A 13403-nucleotide genomic window follows, 5' to 3' on the forward strand; every position below is an offset into this window, starting at 1 on the left:
TGAGCCATTAATACAAAGTATTAGCTACACTTTTTTTTATCCAGTTTTATTCAAATATCATTGCATAGATCTTATATGTAACCCAAAGGACAATATGTCTTGATAACACCTAGAATTCCCAGTGGAGTACTCACTTGACCAGAAGTCTGTAAAAATGTCAGTTGGAGCCAACAGAAATACCAGCTTTTCTTCCCATTTGGCTGACGTTGCAATGTTTTATTGTTCTACATAGTTTCAGTGGTTCTCTGGGTTTCATGTCTTGGTTTGAGATTTAATTTACTACATATTTCTAAGAGAATACATTTAGGTACTTAATATTTGTGTAAGGTCTGGAACTGCCTTGAATGCCGTAGAAGTACATACATGAGAAGATTTCTGATAGCTTACTTTTAACTTGGCAAACAAAAGCATAACAAGATCCAAGGGCTGGAAGTTGGAGCTAGGCAAATTCAGTCTGGAAGTGAGGGAAACTTTTAAATGAGGGAAACTATTGGAACCACTTACTGAGGGCTGCAGTGGATTTTTCTATCACTTGGATGTCTTTCTGAAACTGCACTCTAGCTCAATCAATGATGAACTTGAAATAAGAGTTACTAAGTGAAATTCTGTGCTCTGTGTTAGGCAGACTGGATCATTGTAACAATCCCTTCTGGTTTAAAATGTATGCAACACTTCAGGTTCTTGGTTTAGCATAAATTGTACTTTGTTGCACTTTCTCCTGTCCTGATAGGTGTCTCCTGATTTTCTAGCGTTAATGACCAATAGGAGATACCATTTCAGCACTAGGGTTAAAGTCTCATCAGAGAGCTCATAAGCTCTGTCTATGGTCTTCTTTAAGTACACCACGTCGCTGTATAGGCAAAAGTAACATTTGTGATGGAAACACTAGCCTCTGCTTCACAGTTCAGGATGGCCATACGTGTCTGTTTTGAGGGCCATATGCATGATGAACTGTTTAATTCTTTCACTGTGCTTGAACATGATCACAAGTTTAATACCCAGAATGGATATAAACTAACTTGCATGTGAATACATAATGGTAAAATAAAGCACATTTGATGATAAAAAGAAAAGGTTTAAGGTCTATAAAGATTTTTTCCCCCTTCTCTTTATAAAGGTGGCGAACTCCACATGGCTCAGTTTTTCCGAGGCAATCTGGCCGGATTAATGATCCGGTCTGGTAAACTGGAGAACAAGAAGGTGATAGACTGCCTCTATACCTGCAAGGAAGGATTAGATTTGCAAATTGCAGACGGCATTGGCAAAGGCATGAAGGTAAATGTGCATATGGATGAAGTGAAATGCACCTGCTGTGATTTACTAAGGGTTTATCTATACTAGAAATGCTACAGCGGCACAGCTACGGCTCTGCAGCACCACTGCTGGAGTACAGAAGGGTTCTTCTGTTGGTGGAGTAAACCCACCTCTCCGAGAGGTTTGGTCACCAGGTCAATGGAAGAATTCTTCTGTTGACCTAGCACTGTCTTCAGTGGGGCATAGGTTGGCTTAACAACATTGCTCTGGGCTGTGAATTTTTCATACCCCTGAGTGATGTATTTGGTCAACCTAACTTTCTAGTGTAGACTAGCCCTAAGAAAGCATGTACTTGACCTGGTAAAGATTTTCCAAATAGCTATATTATAGATGCAGCTTATAAAAGCAAGAGTGTTTTTTCTCCAGTATATCTTATACCAGTTCCTCAAATGAAATAATCTATACCAACTAAAGCATTTTTGTGCTAGGATAGCTGCCTTTCACTAAGACTGTTAGTGGTATAGAGATGCAGTTTAAAAAAAATCACACCCCTAGTGATATTAATAAACCAGCAAAAGTTTTCTAGTGTAGGCTTGGCCTCTAGTGGCCTTTGAGAATGCAAATAGATGCATAAGCGCATATGTATGGAGCCTAACAAAACAACTTAACATAATAGGTCTCATTTATGCATAGGTATTTTATTTCAGTAGCAAGGCCTGTGAGAACAAGGCTACTTTTTCCTGACTTGTTAGCTATATCTCTTTCGGATGACTAGAGTGACAACATTGTTCCAAATTCCTGGAATTTTTCTTGGATAATGAAATACTGTAAATGTTTGACTTAAACTTTTAGGCTAATTGGGGAAGTTAAACTGAGTTGTAAAGCCAGTGACTAATGATTCTTTCTGCTTTGAATACAAATGCTAATTATCTCAGTGCTTAATAGTTTAAGCAGTGCTGAGCTTTTTGGCTTAATTATTCTAGCACATTGGTACTTGGATCTCTTTTTTTGATTTTTCTTCTGCTCTTTGGAATGGTTTCAGATTAATGTGAATCCCAGCCAGTCAACATTGACCTTGGAAGGGGATGATATTGACAGGTTTGACAAAGCCATGCAACATATTTCCTACCTGAATTCCCGCCAGTTCCCAACACCTGGAATCCGGAGGCTCAAAATCACCAGCAATGTCAAGTATGTCCTAGTGCAGAAAAATGCATCTATACATAAGGATATTGGGGACTTGGAGAAATAAACTAGAAAAAAATTCTTTAGTGCAATGCCATTGACATGGTCACTAATGCAGACCTTTACTTGTGAAGGCTTTGTTCATGAGCCTTGAGTACTGAGGTGAAAGGGAATCTTCCAGTGATTAAAGAGGGCTTTGAATCAGCCCTTAGAACAGTTACCAATACCAAATTTGTTCTGTTACATAAAAATCCTGATCTGTTTCTTGGGACTGTTGATTAGATATCAGTGGTATTGTAACATTTTGGGGGGATCTGATCCAGGGATCAATAAATGTTGTTCTAGATGTAAAGTAAGATATTTGATGCTGATTATGGCCAAAGTGTTCAAATTTAAGTGCCCAAATCTGTATCTAGGTACCTAAACAAGTGGTGTGACTTTTTTTTTTTTTTAAAAGAGGTGTTAGGCACCTGCAGTTCCCGCTTAAGTCAAATGAAACTTCTGGAATAGTGTTTTGGGAGAGAATCTTTTTGCTGTGAACAGCAGCCTTAAGTGCCTTGAGCTATTGCATATTTGTTAGCATTGCTGTCAGAACTTCTCCAGACTGGTTTCAGATGACTTTGAAGACACTGATCAGAGGGGGGGTGGGCAAAGTCAGGCTGGAAAATGGTAACTTAAAAAAAAAAAAAAAAAAAAGGAAAAGGCTATTTTGGATGTATTCTGTCATTCTTCAGGACTTTTCATGGTGACAAGAATGCACAATATTTCTGAGTATGCTGGTAATCTATAGGCCATTGATTCAGCTAGTGGCTGTCTAGAAGCATCTGTATGAGATGGTTTATTGAAAGGAACTGCTATGCTGTTTGGACACTTAAACAGAGCTCTTGGCATTGGCATTGTTGCTTTACAGTAGTTCATGGGATGTTTCTCATTGGGTATGCATTTTCCTGGCTTCCTACCCAAGTTTTGGGTTTGAACGTACTCAGTATCCCAAAATAAAACTTGGAATGCTCCGGTGTAAAAAATCTTCACAAACAAAAGTTTCTCCTGGGTTTGCATCAGAGCATATGAAATTGTGAATTATGAACCATTATGTGGTTAGGCATCTAAATCCATCTGTATTTTCATGAAACAAAAAAGCATCATTTGGCCACTTTAATGACCAAAGTTCTCCAGGCCGTGTTAATAGGCATGTCACCCATCATTTCGAGTCTTATTTATATTTCTACTCAATTTATTTCTGGTTAGTTATTTCCTTAATGTCTGGTTTGATTTTTATTTTTCCTCGTTGGGCAATCTTGGTCGTGATCATTGCAAGTGTGCACTGTGAGGACTTCTCCAGTATTGCAGCCTTACCTAGTGGCATAATCTCTGGATGTTAGTCATAGCCCAGAAAATGGGGCAAAATGTTCTCTATGAGCAAAAATTCATTTTAACATTGTTCCCTTTGAGGGGGTGGTAGTGGTGATCTACATTTCCAACACAATTGATGGATTTATTATAGGACCCTTGGGTCTGAGACAGAGCTTATTTATATGGGATTTAATTAAATGGTTGAAATGTTTTGTAGTATTTTAACTATTTAATTGCCACTGAAGTGCATAACTGCCTCTCCTTTAAGCCTGTCTTGCACACTTAAACAAACAGCCGTTGTATCTTTTGTAGGTGTTTCAATGAAGAAGCCTGCATTGCCATTCCCTTTGTGGATGGGTATATAATGGTCTTGCAGCCTGAGGAACCCAAGATCAGCTTGAGTGGCATCAACCATTTTGCCCGTTCTGCCTCAGAGTTTGAGAGTCCAGAGGGAGTTTCTCTCTTCCCTGAGCTTCGCATAATCAGCACCATCACTCGGGAGGTGGAACCAGAAGGAGAGGGAGATGAGGATCCTACAGGTAACAAACTTGATTACTAACCTGATTGTGGAATCTGTCCCCGTCCTGCAAATTCTCTGCAGTGTGGGGATGGCCCTCCATGTGTGGATATCCCCACTGTAGCACAGAACAGAGGGGGTAGGTGTCAAATTCTTCATGATACTGTCTTTTTGATGTAGCAGGAAGAGAGTGGGAAGGCAGGGCTGGGTGAGAGGGTGGGCATACTGTTTTTCCCCTGGGCCTGCAGAACTTCAGTCAGAAGTGAGAACAGTCTTAGACTGTTTCTTCTCCAAGGGAGAGAATGCTTTTTGGGTGTGGTTTCTTAAATGAGAATTCAGTCTTACACCTAGATCATTCTTCATGGTCAAATCCATCGTACCTAGTCAGAAGGGAAGAATTATAGCTGCTTACGACAACTCCTTCCACTTTGCCTTTGGCCTTTCTGCTTATTTCTTTGGCTTCCATGTCCTCCTTCAGTCCAAGAATCTTTGGTATCAGAGGAAATCATGCACAACTTGGATACATGTGAGGTCACAGTGCTAGGAGAGGAGCTAAATCAGGAGCAGGAAAGCCTCGAGGTTGACATGACACAGTTACAGCAGAAGGGCATTGAGATGAGCAGCTCCAACCTTGGCATGATCATCACAGGTAAGGGGTTGCCACCTTTGGCCTTGTGCTGGGAAGGGTTTGAGGCAAATGAGAACAGAAACTGTGTATTTGTGTGCTTACTAAGTGAAATATTTAAGTGAATGAAAACTTTGTCCTGTCCCATCTCCTTCCCCCACCCCAAAACCCCAAGTCTGTAGTTCTGACAAGTAGCTGGGTCTTTTTTATCCTCCCAGGTGTTGATACTATGGCCAGCTATGAGGAGGTTTTGCACTGGATACGCTACAGAAACTGGCACACTGTCTCCCTGTTTGACCGAAAGTTCAAGTTGGTCTGTTCTGAGCTTAATGGTCGCTATGTCAGCAATGAATTTAAGGTGGAGGTATGTGATCTAATCTCATCCCTTTGAAAGTGGTCAGAGCCTGCATAGATGAAAGTTAATGCTTCAAGAAATTGATCAGTAACTGGTTGGATCTCTGCTTTCTAAATATTACGTCATCAGAGTAGACTAGGGTGTGTTAAGCTATGTTTTAATGGGTTGTCAATCTGAAAGTTGCCTTCACTGATTCCAACTCCAAGTGATGCACAAACCAGATCATATGGAGTTGGGACTCCGTGTGTATCCTACTATATGGAATGCAGTTAAGGGGAGTAAGTGGGGAAGAGGCTGGATGGGGAGGTGGGACACTAGAAAATGGACTGTTGGGAACAGTACTGCATTGGCCCTAAGGAAATGGACTTGAGAAGTCTTTTCCAACTCTAATTTCTGTGATTCTGTAAATTACTCTATTTTTTTCTTGCAATGGGGCTTACTACTGTCTTGCTTGCATGACACAGAGGTTACCAGGAAGACTAATCCTGAGTGACAGGAGGAACTACTTGAAATAAAAATTATTATTGCCCTCCATGTTTACACTGGGAAAGAAGCTTAAAGCCACACAGTATCTATAGAAGAATATGAATTAATGAGTCCGGCTGTTGATGTGAACATCGAGGTTAACTAACCCTCAGTGTAAATATACACCAAAATTCATCAATAGGTCCTCTGAGTGATGATGATCTTGATATTTGCTGCAACATGAAGTTATTGTTGTACTGAGAGCCATTGTTGCATATCTGTATATCTGTCCATTGTAAACTTGAATTTCATAAGCTGCACTTTTAAAAATCAGCCAATGTGAGGACAGTGCAGTTAATTCTGACTAGCCAGCATTTGATAACCATCCCCCACTTCCCTTTCCCCATCGAGGAGCAGAAATTGCATGAGTAGCTAACATGGCTATGCTTCCTGAGGAAGTACTGTAAACTTTGATCCAGGATCTTTACAATTCAGCAAACTGGAAATGCCGTCCTTGGAAATGCTTCCTTGTCATTTACTATATTTCCCCTCTTCCTATTGTGCAGCTGGCCATGCACCACATCTGTCTAGTCACTACTCCCCATTACAGAGAAGGATACGCTTAGCAATGCATTGGTGGAGAGGAAAGGGAAGCTCACCAAAACATGAAATGTGCTGAACTTGTAGCTGAGCCTAACTTAATGAACCAGCTCTTCAGAACCTCTGTTAAACGGTTTTTCAAATCGTCTCTGGAGTTCCAAAGAATCTGAGTGTCTCAGTGTTTTGTCTGTGACCTGCTGTTTACCCATTGCTGTTAACTGAAGGTGATCCTACACCAGAATTGGGCAAACTACGGCCTGCGGGCCACATCCAGCCTGCGAGACTGTCCAGCCCAGCCCCTGGCCCGGGAGGCTAGCCCCTGAACCCTCCCCTGCTGTCCTCCCTCCCCCACACCCTCAGCTTGCTGCACTGCCAGTGCTCTGGCCTGCCGCTGCCGACGGCTGGCTCCAGCCAGGTGGTGGGGCTGTGAGCTCCTGCTGCTCTGAGCAGCATGGTAAGGGGGTGGGGAGCAGGGGGGTTGGATAGGGGGTGGGCCTGTGACAGATCTGTGCTGGTTGGTGTTGTGTTGTATTTTGTTTTGAGGGGGATAGATACTGACACACAGGAACTGGATCCCATCTACTTGAACCAAGTGCATAAACAAGCTGCTTTATTTCCCTACCTTATTTTTTCCTTTTTGTTTTCAGGTGAATGTTATCCATACAGCTAACCCAGTTGACCATGCAAATCATATAGCTATGCAACCACAGTTTGTTCATCCAGTGCATCACACGTTTGTTGACCTCTCTGGTCACAACCTAGCTAACCCCCACCCCTTTTCAGGTAAGGACGGTCAGTCACTTAACTCCAGTTGATTTTTTTTTTTTAAACTGGGGGCCCGACTGTGTGGCTTCTTGTTGCAGAGGGTTGGAGTTTCTTGGGGTGCCTTTCCAGAGACAGCCAGCAAATTAAACTAATAATCTACACAGCTATTAACTTCAATGCTCTCTAAAATGCGAAGTCCTGTTCTGCTCTCCACTCAGGAGGGAACAGCCTGCTAGAGATCTAGAAAATGCCAATCTAATGACAGAAACAAAGTCCAGCCCTTCCTGACTTGGTAATTTTGGAATACAGAACACTGCAGTGGGTGCTGTATAAGGACCTACATAAAGGAACTGGGGAACGGATTTCTCTGAACAGTATGACTTTTTATTCATAGAATATCAGGGTTGGAAGGGACCTCAGGACGTCATCTAGTCCAACCCCCTGCTCAAAGTAGGACTGATCCCCAACTAAATCATCCCAGCCAGGGCTTTGTCAAGCCTGACCTTAAAAACTTCAAAGGAAGGAGATTCCACCACCTCCCTAGGTAATGCATTCCAGTGCTTCACCACCCTCCTAGTGAAAAAGTATTTCCTAATATCCAACCTAAACCTCCCCCACTGCAACTTGAGACCACTACTCCTCGTTCTGTCATCTGCTACCACTGAGAACAGTCTAGCTCCATCCTCTTTAGAACCCCCTTTCAGGTAGTTGAAAGCAGCTATCAAATCCCCCCTCATTCTTCTCTTCCGCAGACTAAACAATCCCAGTTCTCTCAGCCTCTTCTCATAACTCATGTGTTCCAGTCCCCTAATCATTTTTGTTGCCCTCCGCTGGACATTTTCCAGTTTTTCCACATCCTTGTAGTGTGGGGCCCAAAACTGGACACAGTACTCCAGAGGAGGCCTCACCAATGTCTAATAGAGGGGAACGATCACATCCCTTGATCTGCTGGCAGTGCCCCTACTTATACATCCCAAAATGCCATTGGCCGCCTTGGCAACAAGGGCACACTGTTGACTCATATCCAGCTTCTTGTCTACTGTAACCCCAGGTCCTTTTCTGCAGAACTGCTGCCTAGCCATTCGGTCCCTAGTCTGTAGCAGTGCATGGGATTCTTCTGTCCTAAGTGCAGGACTCTGCACTTGTCCTTGTTGAAGCTCATCAGATTTCTTTTGGCCCAATCCTCCAATTTGTCTAGGGCCCTCTGTATCCTATCCCTACCCTCCAGCGTATCTACCTCTCCTCCCAGTTTAGTGTCATCTGCAAACTTGCTGAGGGTGCAGTCCACACCATCCTCCAGATCATTAATGAAGGTATTTAACAAAACCAGCCCCAGGACCGACCCTCTGGGCACTCCACTTGATACCGGCTGCCAACTAGACATGGAGCCATTGATCACTACCTGTTGAGCCCAACGATCTAACCAGCTCTCTATCCACCTTATAGTCCATTCATCCAGCCCATACTATTTTAACTTGTTGGCAAGAATACTGTGGGAGACTGTGTCAAAAGCTTTGCCAAAGTCAAGGAATAATATGTCCCCTGCTTTCCCCTCATCCACAGAGCCAGTTATCTCGTTATTCCATTGAGGAAATCTGCCATTCCTCCACTATGTTTTAACTTGGTGTGAATTGTTTAATGTTCCAGTGGTGCATGTGGGAGGAAAGCAATAGGCTTTGAAGAAAGGAGCCTTCATAGTAAATTTTTAATTGGTGGCTGATCTTCTTTCAGATTGATGCAATTATACTTATTCCTCATAGTCCCTGTTTGTCTGATTTCAGTATCTATATAAAAGCACCAGTTGAGCATAATAGGCCTGGTTCTGTTCTGCCATGCAGCTTGGTCCTAGGCCTGTAAGTACTGGCATGCCTCTGGCTCCTGAGCAGATGCTGCTAACCCTAGTGAAACTGCATTTATTTTGTCAACATTCCTTCATCAGACTAGATTGATAGCACCAAACTCTTCACTTCTTACCTGAGCAAGGTATGAATCCAGCCCATTGGACTGTGCCACCAATAAAGAAACTTACTAGTTTAGCAATCTCACCAGAGGACTGGGAGCCAGGACTGTCTGTTTTTGTCCTTGGTTTCCTACTGGTTTATTCTGTGATTGTGGATAAATTTGCCTCAGTTTACTCATCTGTAATATGGGGTTGATATTTGAAAAAATTGTAAGTACTGTGGTATTAGTATGATTATTGTTAAACTCCCTTTTTCTTGTCACAGTTGTTCCAAGTACTGCTACTGTTGTCATTGTCGTGTGTGTCAGTTTCCTGGTTTTCATGATTATTCTGGGTGTGTTCCGAATCCGAGCTGCGCATCAGAGAACAATGCGTGACCAGGATACTGGAAAGGAAAATGAGATGGATTGGGATGACTCTGCCTTGACGATTACTGTGAATCCTATGGAGGTAAGGCTTGTGTCCCAGGATTATGTTACATTGCAATTGATGGAGTGAGTGTATTACTGGTGGGCATACCTAGGCTAGCTTTAAGCTAGGAAGCACATGTAATAGTGTGGACATGGTTGCACAGGCTTCAGCACAGCCTAGTAATCAGAACAAAAAGCCTGCTGGGGACGTTTGTATGTAACTGTTGCTAGTCTGTGCTGAAGCCTGTGCCACTGCGTCCACGCTACGGCTGTTACCTGTGCTAGCTAGATTAAAGCTAGCCTAGGTATGCCCACTAGTAATACAATCACACCTTTTCTTGCAGAGTAGACAGAATCCTTTATCCTTTTTTACAAATAGTGCTTTCCAATCTGTCAAACATGCATGACTGTCAGAGCAGTACAGATCTGGAAAGGGGGTACTGCCACAACAAGTTTAATGCCACAGGGAAAATTTGAATCCATTCCTCAGAAAGAGAACATAAGAACTGCTATACTGGGTCAGACCAAAGGTCCATCTAGCCCAGTATCCTGTCCTCCAACAGTGGCCAATGCCAGGTGCCCCAGAGGGAATGAACAGAACAGGTCATCATCAAGTGATCCATCCCCTGTCACCCATTCCCAGCTTCTGGCAAACAGAGGCTAGGGACACCATCCCTGCCCATTCTGGCTAATAGCCATTGATGGACTTATCCTCCATGAACTTACCTGGTTATTGTTTGAACCCTGGTATAGTCTTGGCCTTCACAACAACCTCTAGCAGAGAGTGCCACAGGTTGACTGTACGTTGTGTGAGGAGCAGCCATGTTTCTTGTGATCTGTTGGGTGTGGCTTGATGGCAATAAACTGCTCAAAAAATAACTGTGTGTTGTGCCAGACTGTAAATAAATATCACTGGCTCCTTCAGTATATTCCTTACAATAAACCCCCACCACATCAGCTTTTTCCATTGAGTTATTCTTGCTGTCGTCCTGGTTTGATGCAGTTAGTTTTTGGGATCATTTCTACTTCAGTTAACTTCTGATACTTTTTGATATTTAAAAAAAAAAGGGGGGGGGTGGGGAGAGCAGGGACACTTTAAACCACTAATGCTGCTGCTATGTTCACACCAAAGGATCCTATTTCAATAGTACTCTCTTCAAAGCACTGGATGACCTTTGGGAATGTATTTATACTAAACAGGGACAAGACTGGCTAGTAACTTTCTGAAATCTCAGAACTACTTCAGAGCCACTTTACTTTTGACAATAGCCAGCTGAGTATTGAGCATTCACAACTCCCAATGAAGGTAGCGTATAAAAGGATAGGAGCCTGTAGGCAGCTAGAAAAGTCAATGGCTAATTTGTGTCTGACAGACATATGAGGACCAGCACAGCAGTGAGGAGGAGGAGGAGGAAGAAGAAAGTGAAGATGGAGAGGAAGATGATGATATCACTAGCGCAGAGTCTGAAAGCAGTGAGGAGGAGGAAGGGGAGCGGGAAGAGGACCAACAGAATGTTAACAGACAGCAACAGCTGGAATGGGATGACTCTACACTCAGCTATTGATTCCAGCTGTTCCCTTTGTTTTTGCTCTAGAAGACTTCACCGTAACCCTCTCCATCAAGGATCCATGGTGTAAAAAAGTCATTTTGGCCAGTAGAGCCAACCAACACATCCCAATATGTGTGTTATATTGGCTAGTTCCTAATACTGTCTCTAGAACTGTAGGTAGCACCTCTCCTCCCTCACCTGTCCCTCAGTGACTGGATTTTTTACACTATGTGAGGAATCACCTTGCACTTTTTTCTTCATGTCATCTCAGCTAAGTGACTCTACAGATGTGTAGCCATTGCACATGAGTTTCTGGACACTTCCTCCCCCCCCCCCCCCCGGGTGAAACAACTTTGGCTTGATTCATCTTATTCTTTCTGAAAGATGCAAAGGTCACTTGTTGACAAAGGGTAAAGTTGTTTATTTCAGCTTGGTGAATTTTTTCCCCCAAACTAGTGCATGTGTAAAGTGGCAGAATGAGGTTAATATGTAGAATGACTCTCTTTGAATATTTTGTAAATATATTGAATTATGTCATTTGTGGTAGTGAAAACAGGGACTGGGGTTTAAAACATGCTAAGGTAAAAATCATGAAGCATGAAATAATACAAGTTGCGTAACTATTGCAGCAGGAGCACAGGCACAGTTATCTAGTGTAGATGTATTAATAATGCAGTGTCATTGGCCTCGACTGCTGTGTTCACTCCAGCCCTGCTGTTACTTTCTTCCCCTCCTCCCCACTTTGTTTTATGGAGAGAACAGACAAGCTTGCAACTGTAAAGGTTTTTCAGAATTTCAACTGTACAGCCTACTACAGTTTAAGTTTTGATCCTTCGCTTATTTCAGTGTAAGGATTACTAAATTGAGAGGAAGAAATACTGCCTGGATGTAGAGCAAGTAAGTTTGCTATTGATATTCTGTTAATTAGAGTGGGGCTGGTTGTAGTCCAAGGCTGATGCTTGCTGGTCGCATTGCTGGCAGGGCAAGTTATTCAGTTGTTTGTAATAATGGTAACTGAAGCGTCTGAGACCTGTGTACACATGCACCTTGGCTACCAGTCTAGATAGGGATTTTATTTTTTGGGTTGTGAACTTTTCTGATTTAGGGCATGGGTGGGCATAGTTGGCATCATTCCTATTCAACACACTCTTGCTTAGTCCCTGTAGCTCCTTGTACAGTAATCTGGACTGTTGGTGTATTTAAACCTTTTGTTTACACTTAGTAAATCTGTTTTCCTGCTGATGAAATTATGGCATATATTATCCAACCAGCAAACCTTGTAAACTGAGTTAAGATTATTGTTCCAAGACATGGCAGGCTGATTTTCTGATCAAAGACCTCTAACTTGGAAGTGCAAACGACTACTTACTTAAAGGAATGGCTGAACGGTACGAAAAGTAAGTTATGACCCCATGGTGGTGAGTGCTAGATTTTTCGTAAGGCAGGTCTTGTTCTCTATTTAATACTTTTGGTCTTATTCAGAGCCTTGTCTTATGTATATCTGCTTAGTCAATTTAACATTTGGAGGTGGGTTAAAAGGTAACTTGATTTGCTTGCAATGTGAAATTAGAACTCCATTCACTCATTATAGTAGCAGAGTTCCAGATTTTGATATTGCATGTAATCTGTTTGTGTACATGGATTAAAACAGGTTAGTGGCTCAGCTTCCACCCCAGTAGTGGCAAATGTTGAATAGTTTCCAGTTGTTCCTTGAGCAGGTATAAAGGTGGGGGTTGGGGGGAAGGGTAGAGAGCAATGGGTGTGAACAACTGAAGGGAAAGTAGACCCAGTTACTTTCTATATCTTTTCAGAGCAGACCTATTCTTACCTACTACACATCTTGCCTCCCAGGGTGTGAAACAGGACCTACGTGTGGGTTTATCTGGGGTAAAGACTTGACTCTGGAGTGCCTTTTACAATAATGGACCTGAAAGCAGGGGAGAGAACCCACACAATCTACTTACTGTTTTTTAATGTAAAATTTTAGATTTCTAAAATGGGGAAATGGGTTTGACTACTTTTATGTGGTAACATAACTATTAGTTTTAAGTAAACTGGGGAACTTTTAACTTATGTCTGACAGTTGTCCTGTGTTAATGTCAATGTGTAGAAGACTTATTCTTCCATATACTGTAGCTGCTGTATTTTAGACTAAAACTGATCATGATTGAATGCTAGTGCTGAAAGGCTGTAAACTTTCTGATGCAGTTTGTAGCCAGTGTGGATGTAACTTTTCAGATCTGTATATTGGTAATAAGTCAGTCCAAAAAGTCTAAGCTACAATAAATTTCTGGTTCTAAAATCTGCTTGCTATGCTTTCTGAATGGTACAAAGTTGATGAGTCAAGTGATAACTAACTATCCA

General features: G+C 42.2%; 1 protein-coding gene across 6 annotated transcripts in view; it reads left to right on the forward strand.

The window, feature by feature from the left end:
• The window catches only part of LOC125624204 (beta-catenin-interacting protein 1), a 162157-nt gene extending 148816 nt beyond the window's left edge, over positions 1 to 13341 (forward strand). For all 6 annotated transcript variants that reach the window (XM_048824590.2, XM_048824592.2, XM_048824591.2 and 3 more), the window contains 8 exons: positions 1118 to 1275; positions 2297 to 2445; positions 4105 to 4331; positions 4788 to 4958; positions 5153 to 5298; positions 7002 to 7137; positions 9345 to 9529; positions 10863 to 13341. In XM_048824590.2, the coding sequence (XP_048680547.1) occupies positions 1118 to 1275; positions 2297 to 2445; positions 4105 to 4331; positions 4788 to 4958; positions 5153 to 5298; positions 7002 to 7137; positions 9345 to 9529; positions 10863 to 11054 (1364 nt within the window). In that variant the 3' untranslated portion in view covers positions 11055 to 13341. The remainder of the gene's footprint in view (positions 1 to 1117; positions 1276 to 2296; positions 2446 to 4104; positions 4332 to 4787; positions 4959 to 5152; positions 5299 to 7001; positions 7138 to 9344; positions 9530 to 10862) is intronic.
• Positions 13342 to 13403: the final 62 nt, after the last annotated feature.

This window comes from Caretta caretta, chromosome 18 (assembly GCF_965140235.1).
Source record: "Caretta caretta isolate rCarCar2 chromosome 18, rCarCar1.hap1, whole genome shotgun sequence".
Classification (NCBI taxonomy): Eukaryota; Metazoa; Chordata; order Testudines; family Cheloniidae; genus Caretta; species Caretta caretta.